The sequence below is a fragment of the Felis catus genome, chromosome D4, assembly GCF_018350175.1.
Source record: "Felis catus isolate Fca126 chromosome D4, F.catus_Fca126_mat1.0, whole genome shotgun sequence".
Lineage (NCBI taxonomy): Eukaryota > Metazoa > Chordata > Mammalia > Carnivora > Felidae > Felis > Felis catus.
Genome location: NC_058380.1, coordinates 55773291 through 55787429, shown reverse-complemented (window position 1 = coordinate 55787429; position 14139 = coordinate 55773291). Strand labels below are relative to the sequence as shown.

Here is a 14139-nt window from a genome sequence, read left to right as displayed (position 1 = left end):
GCTGCTGTTGCCCACAGCTTGAGCTCCTGACCAGGAAAAAGGTAAGTGCTCCACAAGTGAAACTAAACAGGGACTGTAATTACATGATATGATCTCTTGCCTGATCTCTGCTTATTAGCAGCAGGAAGTTCAAAAGACAAATGACGATGAAATCAAAATGCTTGCCTAAGGAGGGCAGTGGAAGCACCACCCTCATCCCTTCACCAGCCTACATGTATCAGCAGGTTGTACCCTACTTAATAAGAATTAAGGTTAACAGATGTTTGTATCTTTAATAACCTTTCCTTAAAAAGCTAGTAAGGACTGGGAATGTTTTTTCTGTGAGGAGGTGAGTTGAGCAGAATATCCTAGAAGGCAGGTGAGTGAGATTCACTTTTGGTTTTTAATTTTTCAGCTGAGTCATGGGTGTAATCTTCAAGGGAACAGTGGAAATATTGAGACCAGCTTTTAGTTTTCTTTAACACAAAGAAAGAAGAGGGTCATCCCATGGGGAAGTAGCAATACAGGTATATTTTATTTCACATTTTATTAGTAGACAGATGGGCAGAAAAAGACAAAATAAACCACTAAAGGGGAAGTTCAACACAAAAATGCATCAGATAATCTTTTCTCATAAGTTAAACTGAAGAAAAACATCTACAATTTCAGCTAAGAAAACTATTAAAGTCAGGTGTGTCCTGCTGGTTTCAGAATAGTTGAAAATTGCATCTGAATCTTTTTGTAAATGTAAACCATTTTTCAGAATGGGAGGGGCGGGGAGTTAACTTTCAGTGAACTACACACTTTCCCCTTCAGTCTCTTACTGCATATGTCCCAAACATAAGGAAACCAGCAAATAAAGAAGCAAGTAATCACCAGGGAGGAGTAAAGAAGGGACTACAGAAAAGTTTGGCTAATAGAAAAGAACTCTGGAATGATACGAAATAGAGGGGGAAGACTTTGAGAAGCAACAACGGAATCGTGATATTACTTTCTCCAACCAGCCTCAAAACACACAAACCTGAAGAGCATCCAGAGAGGCCTCCACTAGAATCAAAAGGAATCTAAAAATGCAGGATTCTGAATTCATGTCAACACCAAATAATCACAACTGTACTTACAAGGTTGTGGCCTGAGCCTGAGACCTCTACTCTCAAAAAGAAAAAAAAAAATTACATGCTCAAGTTTTCTTTTGCCACAGGATGTGTTCTCAGGACAGAGCTCTGGAACCAGCATCTGGGTTTTACAGGTCAGTCTGAGTTCTCAGAATGTCTACCTGCTAGCCAATCAACACATGCCAGTCTTTTCTGGAATTGATTGTACTCTATCAGAGGCAAACCCAGCCCTCAACAGTAACACCCCAAAGGGCTGAGAGGTATGACCTCCACCTGGCTCTCTGGCTCCCTGAGTCAACGTGCAACAGAGGCCAACAGGGCCTAACGGGACAGGGCTGAGCAACACAGCACCTTCCGCAATGCCAAGGCACCTGGCCTGCCCTGACAGAGAAATGCTTTCGCGGTAAGGGGTAAAAGAAAAGCCTTATCGGGCTCCAAGAGAGCAGACCAAGCTACCAGCTGTAAACGTGTGTGGGGCTGATGGGGTAATCCGAGCATTATGAGACTTTGAGCTCCAGAAGATAGGCAGATTATAAGCATGAGGTGTTAAAAAGCTAGTTCCAACATCTTTCTATGAGAATGTGCGGCCAGTGTTTTGTCACAAAGAGCTGCTCTGTTCTCTGAATCTGACTGGAATCACTAGATTCAGGGGTGTAGGTAGTCCTAGCCCCATGGGGATGGGACAGAGATTCTGGGACCAGGCTCAACACTGTCCCATATGAACCTTTGTATGTTAACATCCCCACTTAATACCAAATCAAACTTTAGAGGCCAGAGAGGTCTGCTGGGCATTAGTCAGCAAATGTTTGGAGTTTGAAGAGCTAATGAAAACCCTGAGATCAGAAAGGAAGGAGGAGCTAAGGAAGTAAGCATCACCTACTCTGTTCTAGGATCCACCCTACCCCTGTCCCTCATCAACCCTTTGGTTCTTTCTGAGCTATGATCTGAAGAAGTTGACACCAGTGCACAGGGATCTGGAGGAGGATCGTAGCCAGTCTCTGCTGTATTTTCCTTCCGAAGTCTAATTTTACATTATAATGATTTTCCCCACTGAACACTGCCCTCCTATGAACTGGCCCACTCCCAAATGAAACAAAAATCACCGCCAAGTTCTGAAGTCCCTGGTTGGTGAAGGCTGATGGATCTCAATATTGATTGAAGTAACACGTGATTGAGACCGGGGAAGTCAAAGCTGCAGCACAGTTGGAAGATCTAGCGTTGCCCAGACACTGCCTGCAGCCAATTCCCTCGGCCCTGCTAGAAGAGTCAAGGCAGCCCAGGGCAAGCTCCATGCACAACTTCTGCTTGCCCTCCACAGCCAGAGTACATCGAAAGGAGAGAAAAGTCCAGGTCACATCCAACGAGGAAAGCGGAAACTGGTCACTCGTGTCTCCTATCCACAGCTATCACTATCAGCATAAGCAGCTCAATGAAAACCAAAATCTTAACACATGCACCTAGGATTAATACTGAGTAATTAAAACTGGCTACTTACACTCTCACCATGAGGGTTTTTTAAAAATCTTTGAGGGAAAGGCCATGTTCACATAAGATGTTTTTTTATCCAACAGTGGTCACCAGTAGTTTTGACTTTTTTTCCCCAGCAGCATCAACCAAAATTGGCATAGTGATTTTAAACTCCTTGTTCCCGATCACTAAGATTCCACACACACACACTAGTCTCCACTCTCTCCCCACTCCCTCGGGGTGGGGAGGGTAACAACTCTGTCTTTAAAATAAATAGCAATCAAGTGCTCAGTTCTATGTAAAGTATGAATATTTATTTCAGGCTTTAGATCCCAATCGATTTCAAAAAACAAAATCTGATCTTTCTCTCAGAGTAGCTGAGGCCCCCTGCGGTGTTAGGATGATTTCCTGGAGGCTGAAGGGTCTCTGTGCCCTTAGGAACACATTTCATCAGGCTTAGCACAAAGTCCCTGATGCCCACTGTATCTCAGCCTTAAGATGGGAAAGGAAACAAAACTCCCCACCATGGGGCTGATCGAATGCACACACACTAATGTAAATGAGCAGCTAAATCTTGGCAAATTTGCTTTTTTTTTTTTTTTTAAAGTTTGTTTTGTGGGGTTTTTATATTTTTTTTCCATTTTCTTTTGCTACTCAGCATATGCAGCACTTGTGAACTTCCAATGGGTTCCCAGCTTTAAACACAAACGTCTTGATGAAAGACTAATTCTTCAAGAATCTAAAAACAGACCAAAGGTGTTTTTGCCGTGAACACTCTGTAGAGACGAAGTGAGGCGAAAGTTTGGGTTTAAAGAAGAAGAAGAAGAAGAAAAAAAAAAAAATCAATACAGTGATGGAAGGGTAAAGAATGCAAGAATTCAGACATTCTGTGGAGGATTACTTTCTCTCCATTAAGAGGTCCATAAAAAGGAGCAAACTGAGATCCATAAGGGGAGTCAGCAGGAGCCGTGTTTGTTTTTCCCACCCCCGTGATAGGTTTTTGTTGAGGGGCCACTGCTAGGTCCCCACTTGCTCCCCTCCCTTTGGCCTGAGACGGCAGGGCAGTACAGGGGCACTGAAGGAGCACGTCACGACTCCTCATTCCCAGAATCATCATCATCGTAGCAGTCGGCATCTTCCTCCTCCTCATCTTCATCATCGATGTCATCGTCATACAAGTCGTCATAAAGCAAATCTGAGCTGTTGTCATTGGAAGGCACTTTAGTTTTGATGCAGTATTCCGCCAGGGTCGTGGGGACCTTCACTCCATCCTTTTCTGCTTCGGCTTTAGTGGCTGAAACCTGTTTCCTGAAGGAAGATGGTTTATGTTAGTCTCTATCTTGAAGATAGATTTTACAACTGGCCTTTCTTAATAATCAAGATTTTTTATGATTCAGGTTTCTGAATTTCAGTGCCTGCCTAAAGGCATCTGACAGATACTACACCACAGGTTCTCAGCCCATCAGGTACCATGTTGAAGAACACTCAAATAATAACCTTCTGGAGGGTATTTAGAAGTAGTGGATCTCAGATGCTGGTCAGCCAGGAGTCACCTCAGAGACTTTTTTCCCCTGCGTCTCACACACCAAACTCTATGCAACCCCAACCACTCTTCTTTATTCAGTAATCCTGCCATTTGCACTTAAAGTAGATTCCAAATAGCCTATGTTAGTTTCCAGTGTTGCATGACAACCTGCCTCCTACTTCATTTCCCACCCAAAACATACAGGCCATCCCTGGTTTGTTTTTTTAGTAACTTGAACACCGCCTGTTCTGTGTAGATCACTTGCTCTTCTCCTGATTTACTAATTTGGCTACTTATGTCACTCAGATTTGTACTTAGAAATGGACTGTTCCAACAACCCAATTTAAAGCAGTCACCTAGTCATTCCTTTGCATTATGCTACTTAATCACTAGTATATTTTCTATGATCCCCATTTGTTAATTTTCCTGTCAGTTTCTTCCTCTTCCACCCAAATGTCAACTTCATTGGAGTAGAGACCTTGTATTTCTTACTCACTTTTAAAAAAAATGTTTGAGAGAGCATGTGTGCACACACACATATGCAAGTGGGGGAGGGGCAGAGATAATCCCAAGAAGGCTCCACCCTCTCAACACCCCTATAGGTGCACTCATTAAATGGTGATTTGCTTACAAATTCTTATCAGTAAAGTGTGAGCTCCTCAAGGAGAAAGACTGCCTTAATGACCTAACAGTACCTGACATGAAGCTGATGTGTAATAAATGTGTTAAGAATTAGAGAATGAGATAAGCCCTTAAATTAAGAAAGCCTGGGTGGCTCGGTTAAGTGTCCGAATCTTGATCGGCTCAGGTTATGGTTTCATAGGTTCATAAGTTTGAGCCCTGCCTCAGGCTCTGCACTGACAGCATGGAGCCTGCCTGGGATTCTCTCTCTGCCCCTCCCCTACTTGCACACTCTCTCTCAAAAACTTTACATGTGTATACACACACACACACACACACAGAGTCTACTCCAGCTCCTTTAAATCTCCAGGTTTTTACTATTTATACTAATTTATCTTCAATCTTTGGTATACACCAATCACCTAAGTGGCTGCTAAAAATGAAATACACATGCCCAGATTTTATCCTTATAATCTTACTAAATGACTATGGATATGAAAGAGGGTCTAAAGGTGATTCTAGTGGGCAGAAATCGTGAAGAAATGCTGATCTATATATATTATTCAGCTATATTTTCTGTGCAGTTTTTTTTTATACATCACATGGCATTGTGCTGACTAGAGTTATAAAGAGGGACTCTATTTGTATAAATTCTAGTGCTTACTAAACTATTCACAGAATGTGCTGGAACTGTCCTTGGGGTTCTATTTTAAGGGTACAAAATCTAACAGTACTAAAGGGAAATGAATTTGTTGCAATTCAAGTACCAATTCTTGGGTACTGTTAAAACCTTATGTCATACTCAGGATATGATCGAGAGCTGACTGGTTCAGTCCCAATAACTTCTACTTTTTTCCCCTTTTTTATACAGATGGAAAAAGTAAAGACCCAAAAAATTAACTGATAAAAAAGTCATATGAGGGATGGCGAGCTATAGGTAGACTCCAAATCTCTCACTAAGAAGAAGCTTCTAGGACTCTGTTCAACCATATACTATTGTTACTGATAATAATGATACCCAGTAGATACTTGCTGGTATGGTCAAAAGGGCCAGTAAACTATAGGGCTTCATTAAAAAATTTTGAAAACGGGGGCGCCTGGGTGGCTCAGTCGGTTAAGCGTCCGACTTCAGCTCAGGTCATTGTCTCAGTTTGTGAGTTCAAGCCCGACGTTGGGCTCTGTGCTGAGAGCTCAGAGCCTGGGGCCTGCTTCAGATTCTGTGTCTCCCTCTCTGCCCCTCTCCTGCTTGTGCTCTGTCTCTGTTTCTCAAAAATAAATAAATGTAAAAATTTTTTTAACTTTTTGTAAACAAAAACATCTAGAATGTCTGGAAATACTTTGGGTATCTGCTACATTTAACGGACATGCTGAAAATACTGAACAGTGTCCCTAGAATGATTCAGAGGCAGAGTCTGCAAACTTAAGTGACTGAGAACCTGGAGGTTCTGGTTCCCAGGAAATCAGATCTGCAGCATTATCTTCCAGTGTGTGCTCCCTCAAAAGCCAAACTCATTAGGCTCAGGCAGAAATATCTTCCCAAACAATATTTAAGTTTGATTTAAACCTTGGTTCTGTATGAAGACTTAAAGTAATCAAAAGGAAGGTAAAACAAAGCACCTTACCTAATGATTTCAGCATATTCTTTGTCTTTTCCTTTACTGTCCCTCCATTTCCTGAACATAACCGAAGCATCCACATTGGCTGGGGAGAAGGTGTTGGGCTCATTGAGCAATGAGATTACACTTAACAGGATAGTCCTAGAAATAGAAAAAAAAGGGGGGGGGGGAGGGGATCAGCTACAAATACTCATGTTTACAAGATCCAAAAATATTGTGCCTTTAAATTTAAGACTATAATATTTGAGACCTTACGGGAAAAGAAACAGAATTTTTTGTTTTCAGTACTCAGCTGGTAGGCTGAAACAAGCTGCTAACTAGGACACAAAGAGGAAATCTGCAAGCCTATCACAGAGGTCATGTGGCAGGGCACACAATAAAACTCTGTAGAAGACATGCACCGTCTTCAACTGGCTACATGTTCCAATCTGCTTCCAAAGTGGAAGCCTGAAAGCTTTTCAAATAACATTTTAAAAACTACAAATTAAGTGCAATAGGAAAAGAAAAAGCAAAAAATATTTAGCTTTAAGGCCATCCTTTTGTGGGTAAGGTTAAAAATGACCCTGCCCCACAAATCCACTTCTTATCATGGCTGCTTAAGAGGATCTAAAAAAATGATAATACACACAAACGTATTTCCTTTCCAAACTTAGGGAAGGAAGACACTTAAGCAGGAGAATGGAGGAAAACAACATCCCAGGCACAGAAGAACTAGTTTCTATTTACTAAGCACTTTGTGTGTGTGTGAGGCACCAACTGTGATGTTGGATGTGCAATAGAGAGCAAGTTAGATGTCGTCCCTTATCTCCCAGGGTTTCTACGTCTTGGAGTTGTTAAGACAGGCAATTTTCATCCACAGATAAAAACTAGACACTTTAACCACAGGGAATAAAATTTCTGAAGAAAAATAACCAGACAAGGCTCCAAAAAGGCTTAAATTATTCCCAAGGTTCTTTTCCCTACAAGCTACATGCATGTATGTAAAGAAAAATTGGGGAGGAAAAATTAATTTTGTATCTTTTCTCACTGGCGTGAGCTTATAGGTTGCGTTGTTGGAAAACAGTCTTTTGCTCCTGCCCCAAGCAAAAAATAAAGGGATTGAGTCAGGCAATTTAGATGTTTGGTTTGATGAAACCTTTTCCTAAAAAGAGTAAAGAGTTTGTTATGTGATTATACAAGTGAAAGGCACTTTCACAGAAAACTTTCCCATCGAGTTAAAATGCATTCATCATACACACACCCCTTTCTATTAAATTAAGAATAACTCTTTGCCCCTCCCCACCAAGATCCTTCTGGGTTTCTTCAGTAATTACATTATAAAATAAAGATTACCAAAAACTTATCACTGCCAATGATGGGAAATGGACATAACATCCTAGAAGCAAGAAACAAACAAAAGGGGGTAGAACATTCCATAAGGATTGCCTCAGAAGAACATATCCAAAACCTGTTAGGAAGGTAAGGACAGGACAAAGTGTGGTATAGAGAGGGGGAAAAAAGAGCTATAAATGGTCTAGATCTGCACTGTCTGCAACTTCCTATGATGATGGAAATGCATAATCTTTTTATCCAATATAACCACCAGCCACATGTAGTCAATGAGCACTGTGAAAGGTAGCTTGTGCAACTGAAGAACTAAATTTTTGACATTAATTTTAGTTAATTAAAATAGTTATGTGTAGTTACGTAGTGGCTACCACATTGGACAAGACAGGTCTAGGTAAGTCGTATCAACTGAATTAGGAAATTTGTCCCATGAGTAGTTTAACCAAGTTGATTTTCTTATATCTTGTGTTTATTTTAACAATAAAATGTTAGGAAATACAATTTTTAAAATGGTGAAATAATTCATTTCTATCAAAAAAAACCTTCTAATACCATATACTTCTAAATGGAAATCCATGATGCTTTCAGAAGAAGTGTCAGGTACTATAGTGGACTATGAAAATAGTTTAACTCGGCAAGTTTTCACTTTCATTTTCATTTCTTCACTTATTCTGGACAGCAGGATCTTGTTTTTGTTTTTTAATGAGGAATCCACTCTGTTGGTTCTGGTGGGGTTAATGGGTTAATCTTCCCTTACTATCATGCAAAACCTTCAGAGAAACAACCTACCTAACCACAGCAGCAGATTCTCTCTCTCTCATCATGATGCTGGATTTGGGGGTGTGCATGTAACCCAAGATGGGCCAATCAGAGCCTTGGTAGGGAACTATGATCTTCTAATAGCAGAAAGGCAATTTTTATTCCTGATTGGACTGACAATTGTGAGAATAAGGAAAGTCTAGAGCTGGTAGCCATCTATATTACCACGTGGTGAGAATCTACCTAATAAGGCCAATACAGAGCAAAGCAGAATTGAGACTTTTAATCTCTAACAAAGATTCTTGATGCCAATTCATATGCAACACCCTAGTTATAGGTAAATTATATACTGTTTCCCATGGGATAGGTGGGACCTGGGATAACTTTAGCCTCTGTAGCAACAACATCTGGCCAAAGAAGTATCCTCAGTTTACTACTCTGATCTATAAATATAGTAATTTCATGTTTTTCTATGTATCATGACTGGAAAAGATCTGGAAGTAGTGTCATACATGGTCTAGCACTTGTACCAAAATAATTTAACACAAGCATTATATCTGTAGCATATGATAGACAACTCTGTTAAGTATTATTAACCCTATGTTTTTAAAATTTCTTTTAATGTTTATTTGAGAGAAAGCACAAGTGGGGATGGGACAGAGAGAAGGCCAAGCAGTCTCCATACTGCCAGCGCAGAGCCTGATGAGGGGCCTGATCCCACACACTGTGAGATCAAAGGGATGCTGGGGTGGCTCAGTTGGTTAAGCGTCCAACTTCGGCTTAGGTCACAATCTCACTGTTCATGGGTTCGAGTCCTGCATCAGGCTCTGTAATGATAGTGTGGAGCCTGTTTGGGATTCTCTCCCCATCTCTCTGCCCCTCCCCTGCTCATGTGCTCTCTCTCAAAAATAAATGATCATTAAAAACTAATATTAAAAAAAAACAACTCAGGAGATCAGACCTGAGCCAAAATCAAGAGTCAGAGACTTAACTGAATGAGCCACCCAGGTACCCCTATATTTTTTTAAATTATCTTTACACTCATCGTGGGGCTCAGACTCATGACCCCAAGATAAAGAGTCGCATGTTCTTCAGACTAAGCCAGCCAGGCGCCCCTTAATCCTATCTTTATAGAATGGAAAAACTGAACTCTAAATCCATACTAGTAGAACATACAAAACAGAACAATTCTGCAGCTATTCCAATGGTTACGGTTTTTTGCTGCCATCTTTTGTGGTTAGTTTGTTAGAAAATCTTTATTCATATATTCTATTTTTTTTCAGAAGGAAAAAAGCAGAAGGTAGAAAGGAAAGAAAGACCAAATAATGAAACTGTCAAATTAATACAACACAATAAAGAAGTCATTAAAGCCCACTAAAGAGATTGTTTCCTTCAGATCATGAACAAATGGGATAGGATCTAGAAAACAACTACATTCTTTCAAAAGTCTCATTTTGTCTATGTAAATTCACAGTTCCACATGAAGCTTTTTTTTTTTTTAATGTTTATTTTTGAGGGAGAGAGAAAATGTGTGTGCAAGCTGAGGAGGGGCAGAGAGAGAGAGAGGGAGACACAGAATCTGAAGCAGGCTCTGTGTTGTCAGCGCAGAGCCCCAGTATGGGCTCAAACTGAAAAACCATGAGAACATGAACTGAGCCAAAGTCGGATGCTTAACCGACTGAGCCAGACACCCCTGAAATTTTGGTTTTTAGATGTAACATGGAGTTGCGCTTGTCCATTTAGACAATCTGTGGCATTCAGACATCAATTTCTTGGATTGGCAAAAGACTCTGAGGACCCATCCCCAGACTCCCTTCCTTCCTCCCTCTATGCTCTTCTCTACTGTAGGTTTAGAGGAATAGGTAGGTCTGGTTGTCCAAATTCAGAACTATAAATTTTTAACATGTGTTACAATAAAAACAGACCTATTCAAGTAATAATTTGGGATAAAAATGAGGAACAGCGTTCTTGTTTTCAATTATTGGTCAGTTCTCACAACCACCACCTTTCCCAGATTTATAGATACTCAAAGAAATAATGTGCTCCCTCCATCCCTGCTTTAAAAGCCAGGACAAAGGACTATGGTAGGAGTTTTTCAACACGAGATCTAGACCAAAACTTAAAAGTTCTAAAAGGAGAGACATGCAGACAAAAGGACAGGCAAAACCATTCCATTTTCTATAGTTTTCAAGTTCATACTTCTGATCTTTTAGGTTGTTTTACAATCTTTGTCAGATTCGACTAATAAATTAAAAATACTGTTTAAAAAAATACTGTTTGAATAAAAATAAGCTTGAAAAAAAGGCTTTTAAATAATAAAAACACCAAAATAAAAAGACCAATTAAACACACACACACACACACACACACAAACTACTAGCAAACAGCAAATTAGTAAGTTGTGAAGTTCTAGAGCTCAGACATGTTATAAAAACAAGAAAACTAAAGTAGTACTTAAGGGAGATAAATGAGAATTAGACATCTATGACCCAATGAACAATATTGTATTTGTCCCTTTTCAACATATAGACAATGGTCAAGGAGTTGGGTCTGACCCCCATTTTATAAAGTATGTTCTACGCCCAACAGAAGACTTGAACTCACAACCCTGAGATCAAGAGCCACATGCTCTACAAACTGGACCAGCGAGGCATCCACTACCCCCTCACTTTTTTGACCTTTCTTTGTTAGCTACTATGTCACCACAAGTACAACTTTAGGAGGGAAGGCAGAAAACTGGCCCTAGTACAACAAATTAAGACCTGGCTCATGGATCTGCCTGCAAACTACAGAGGAAAAGTTTGGAATTTTGCAGGATTAAAGATTGGCATTTTTCTTCAAGTATACACACATACCCTCTAAGCAGTATGAGGTAGAAGGGGTTCATTCTTAAAAGCCTAAACTTACCTTGACTCTTAAAACACATACACATGGGGCGCCGGGGTGGCTCAGTCAGTTAAGTGTCCGACTTCGGCTCAGGTCATGATCCCACAGTTCATGAGTTTGAGCCCTACATGGGGTTCTGTGCTGATAGCTCAGAGCTTGGAGCCTGCTTCGGATTGTGTGTCTCCCTCTCTCTCTGACCCTCCCCCACTCATGCTCTCTCTCAAAAATAAGCAAACATTAAGAAAAATTAAAACACATACACAGAGAAACAATGACTGATTGAGATTCTTAGGTTTTACAGATAATGGCCTAATTTGATGAAAATTGATAGGCAACTTTGGAGAAGGGAAGCCCAGTGCCTGACTCTTCTAGTTAACCTACATCCCTTTAATCTCACATTTACAGCATTTCAAAACATGAACCCATAACACCAGAAGATGGCCCTTAGTTAAAACTCAGTCCTGGGGGCGCCTGGGTGGCTCAGTCTGTTAAGCAGCCGACTTCGGCTCAGGTCATGATTTCGAGGTCCGTGGGTTCAAGCCCTGCGTCGGGCTCTGTGCTGACAGCTCAGAGCCTGGAGCCTGTTTCAGATTCTGTGTCTCCCTCTTTCTCTGACCCTCCCCTGTTCATGCTCTCTCTCTCTCTGTCTCAAAAATAAATAAATGTTTAAAAAAAAATTAAAAAAAAACAAAAACAAAAACTCAGTCCTGGGACACCTGGGTGGCTCAGTCGGTTAAGTGTCTGTCTTCAGCTCAGGTCATGATCTGGCAGCTTGTGAGTTCAAGCCCTGCATCGGGTTCCGTGCTGACAGCTCAGAGCCTGGGGCCTGCTTGAGATTCTGTGTCTCCCTCTCTCTTTTTACCCCTCCCCCACTCACACTCCATCTCTCTCTCTCTCTTAAAAATAAACACTAAAATAAAAATTAAAAAACAGTCCTTATTACATATTTTCAAGACGTAAGTGGGATTTGAAAAGGACATCATGGCAGATAAGTCTGTTATGAGTGGGAAAATGTGATAGCTTAGACGGTTACATATTACAAATAGCTTCTGTTTATGTCTCTAAAGCAACTAACAAATGTAATAAATGCTTCCTCCTGTGCAATCCTGGAACTGCTGCTGACTGATACATCCCTGCAAAAACACATGGTAGGAATGAGGGTCTCAGACTAAATACACAAAAACACAAAGAACATTTTTAAAAGGACATTTTTAAAATACACAATATATATCATATGCACAATCTGAAACTACCAAGTTGAGTGCAGTGCAATGTACAAATATCAAGGGAGCAATAAATGAAATCATCCTGGCCCCAAATGGGACTGTCAGGAGCCCTAGGAACAGCAATGCTACAGCCATTTCCCCTCACCTTGCCTACTTTGTCATCTAATGTTTGGGACAGTCCTTAGCTCCCTTCCCTTTCAGCAGGTCATTGAGAAGATTAAACAGGAAAACATCCTATCCTATTCCTGACAGATGCTTCTCCATGATGTAGTAGCAAAGAAAACACTATGCAACCATCCTTCAAAAGAAACCAAACCTCCACCAAGATGACTTTCCTTATCTAAGAGCCTGCAGCAGGTATAGCAGATAGTTCTGGGGATGGTGATTCAGAGAAAGCAGTTGTGAACTCTACTGTTTGACAGCCAACCCCAACCAAAAGCACTCACTTGGTTCCGGACAGAGCATGGATTGAAGAATATTTTGTTTCTTACACCAAGAAGAAGAGGCATTGTATGGACTCCTAATTGCTGACATGTGGCAACATCAGGGGTCCCTACCCTCCCAACTCCATTCTTCGCTAATGCCTACTCCTTAAATCTTCCCAATTCCATAAGGAACTCTAACCTGCCTAAACTTAACCCTATGCACCTGGGTGTAATAGGATGTTCTCTTCTTCCAGGAAGTGCTGGCTTTCCTCTATGCCTCTATGAAGAGGCAAACTACTGAGCCTTTAGTGGACACAAGTTGGCTGATGCTCTGGATCCCTATAATTGTAGTGATCTTTTTCCTACTTTCCCCTCTACTTTTACTACTCACTAGGTCTTGTGATATATATTGAGTTAGACTCTTCAAGGTAACTGGGATGCTTTATTCCTCTTCAGGTTGCAAAAGCTTTCCATGTTTAAGTTTTCTAAGTATGTTCACTGAGGTGCTGAATGAAAGACTAGTACAGGTGGTCGTGAGTAAGTCCAAACATATGTAAACATGGGACCGCTTTCAGATAACACTGCCATATAGCGATCAAGACCCTAAAACAGCTGGAGCTGAACCTTATGCCACCTCCACTGCTGTCTTTGGCCACCCATAAACTGGATATGGAGTGCAGAACCCTTAGTTGCACAACTGCTAACTCTAGAGAGTTTAGCAGCAAAGGAATATAAAAGAAAATCCTGAGCACCTCATATTTTGCCTCTTGATATTTCAGTGCGATACACTGACCTGTGATAAATATGTACAATTGCTAGCTGAAGAACCCCCTTGCCTCACAATAAGTAAGAGAGAAACAAAGGAAAAGGAAAAAAGTATTTCACACTCACTCATTAGGTAGAGCTTTCCTGATATTACAGAGTTCTGGGCACCATCAGGTGTTCCAGGCAGATGAGGTTCCAATAATGTATGGAACCTACATACATCTCCCTAGAAATTCACAAACACCAAAGCCTCTGTTCATTTTCCCACCCCCAAGATCATCACATTGAAGGAACGTCTATGATTACATGAGGCTAAGAGACAAAAAAAAAAAGTCTGAGAAGGTAACTAAAGATTACAATCCATGGGCTCCTGGCTGATTCAGTCAATAGAGCATGTGATTCTTGATCTTGGGATTGTGGGTTCGAGCC

General features: G+C 40.8%; 1 protein-coding gene across 1 annotated transcript in view; it reads right to left on the bottom strand.

The window, feature by feature from the left end:
* Positions 1-495: 495 nt before the first annotated feature.
* Positions 496-14139, bottom strand: part of UBE2R2 (ubiquitin conjugating enzyme E2 R2) — a 116806-nt gene continuing 103162 nt past the window's right edge. The window contains exons 4-5 of the mRNA XM_011288587.4: positions 6330-6464; positions 496-3869 (exon numbers count right to left, since the gene is read on the bottom strand). Coding sequence (XP_011286889.1) covers positions 3650-3869; positions 6330-6464 — 355 coding nt within the window. The 3' untranslated portion in view covers positions 496-3649. The remainder of the gene's footprint in view (positions 3870-6329; positions 6465-14139) is intronic.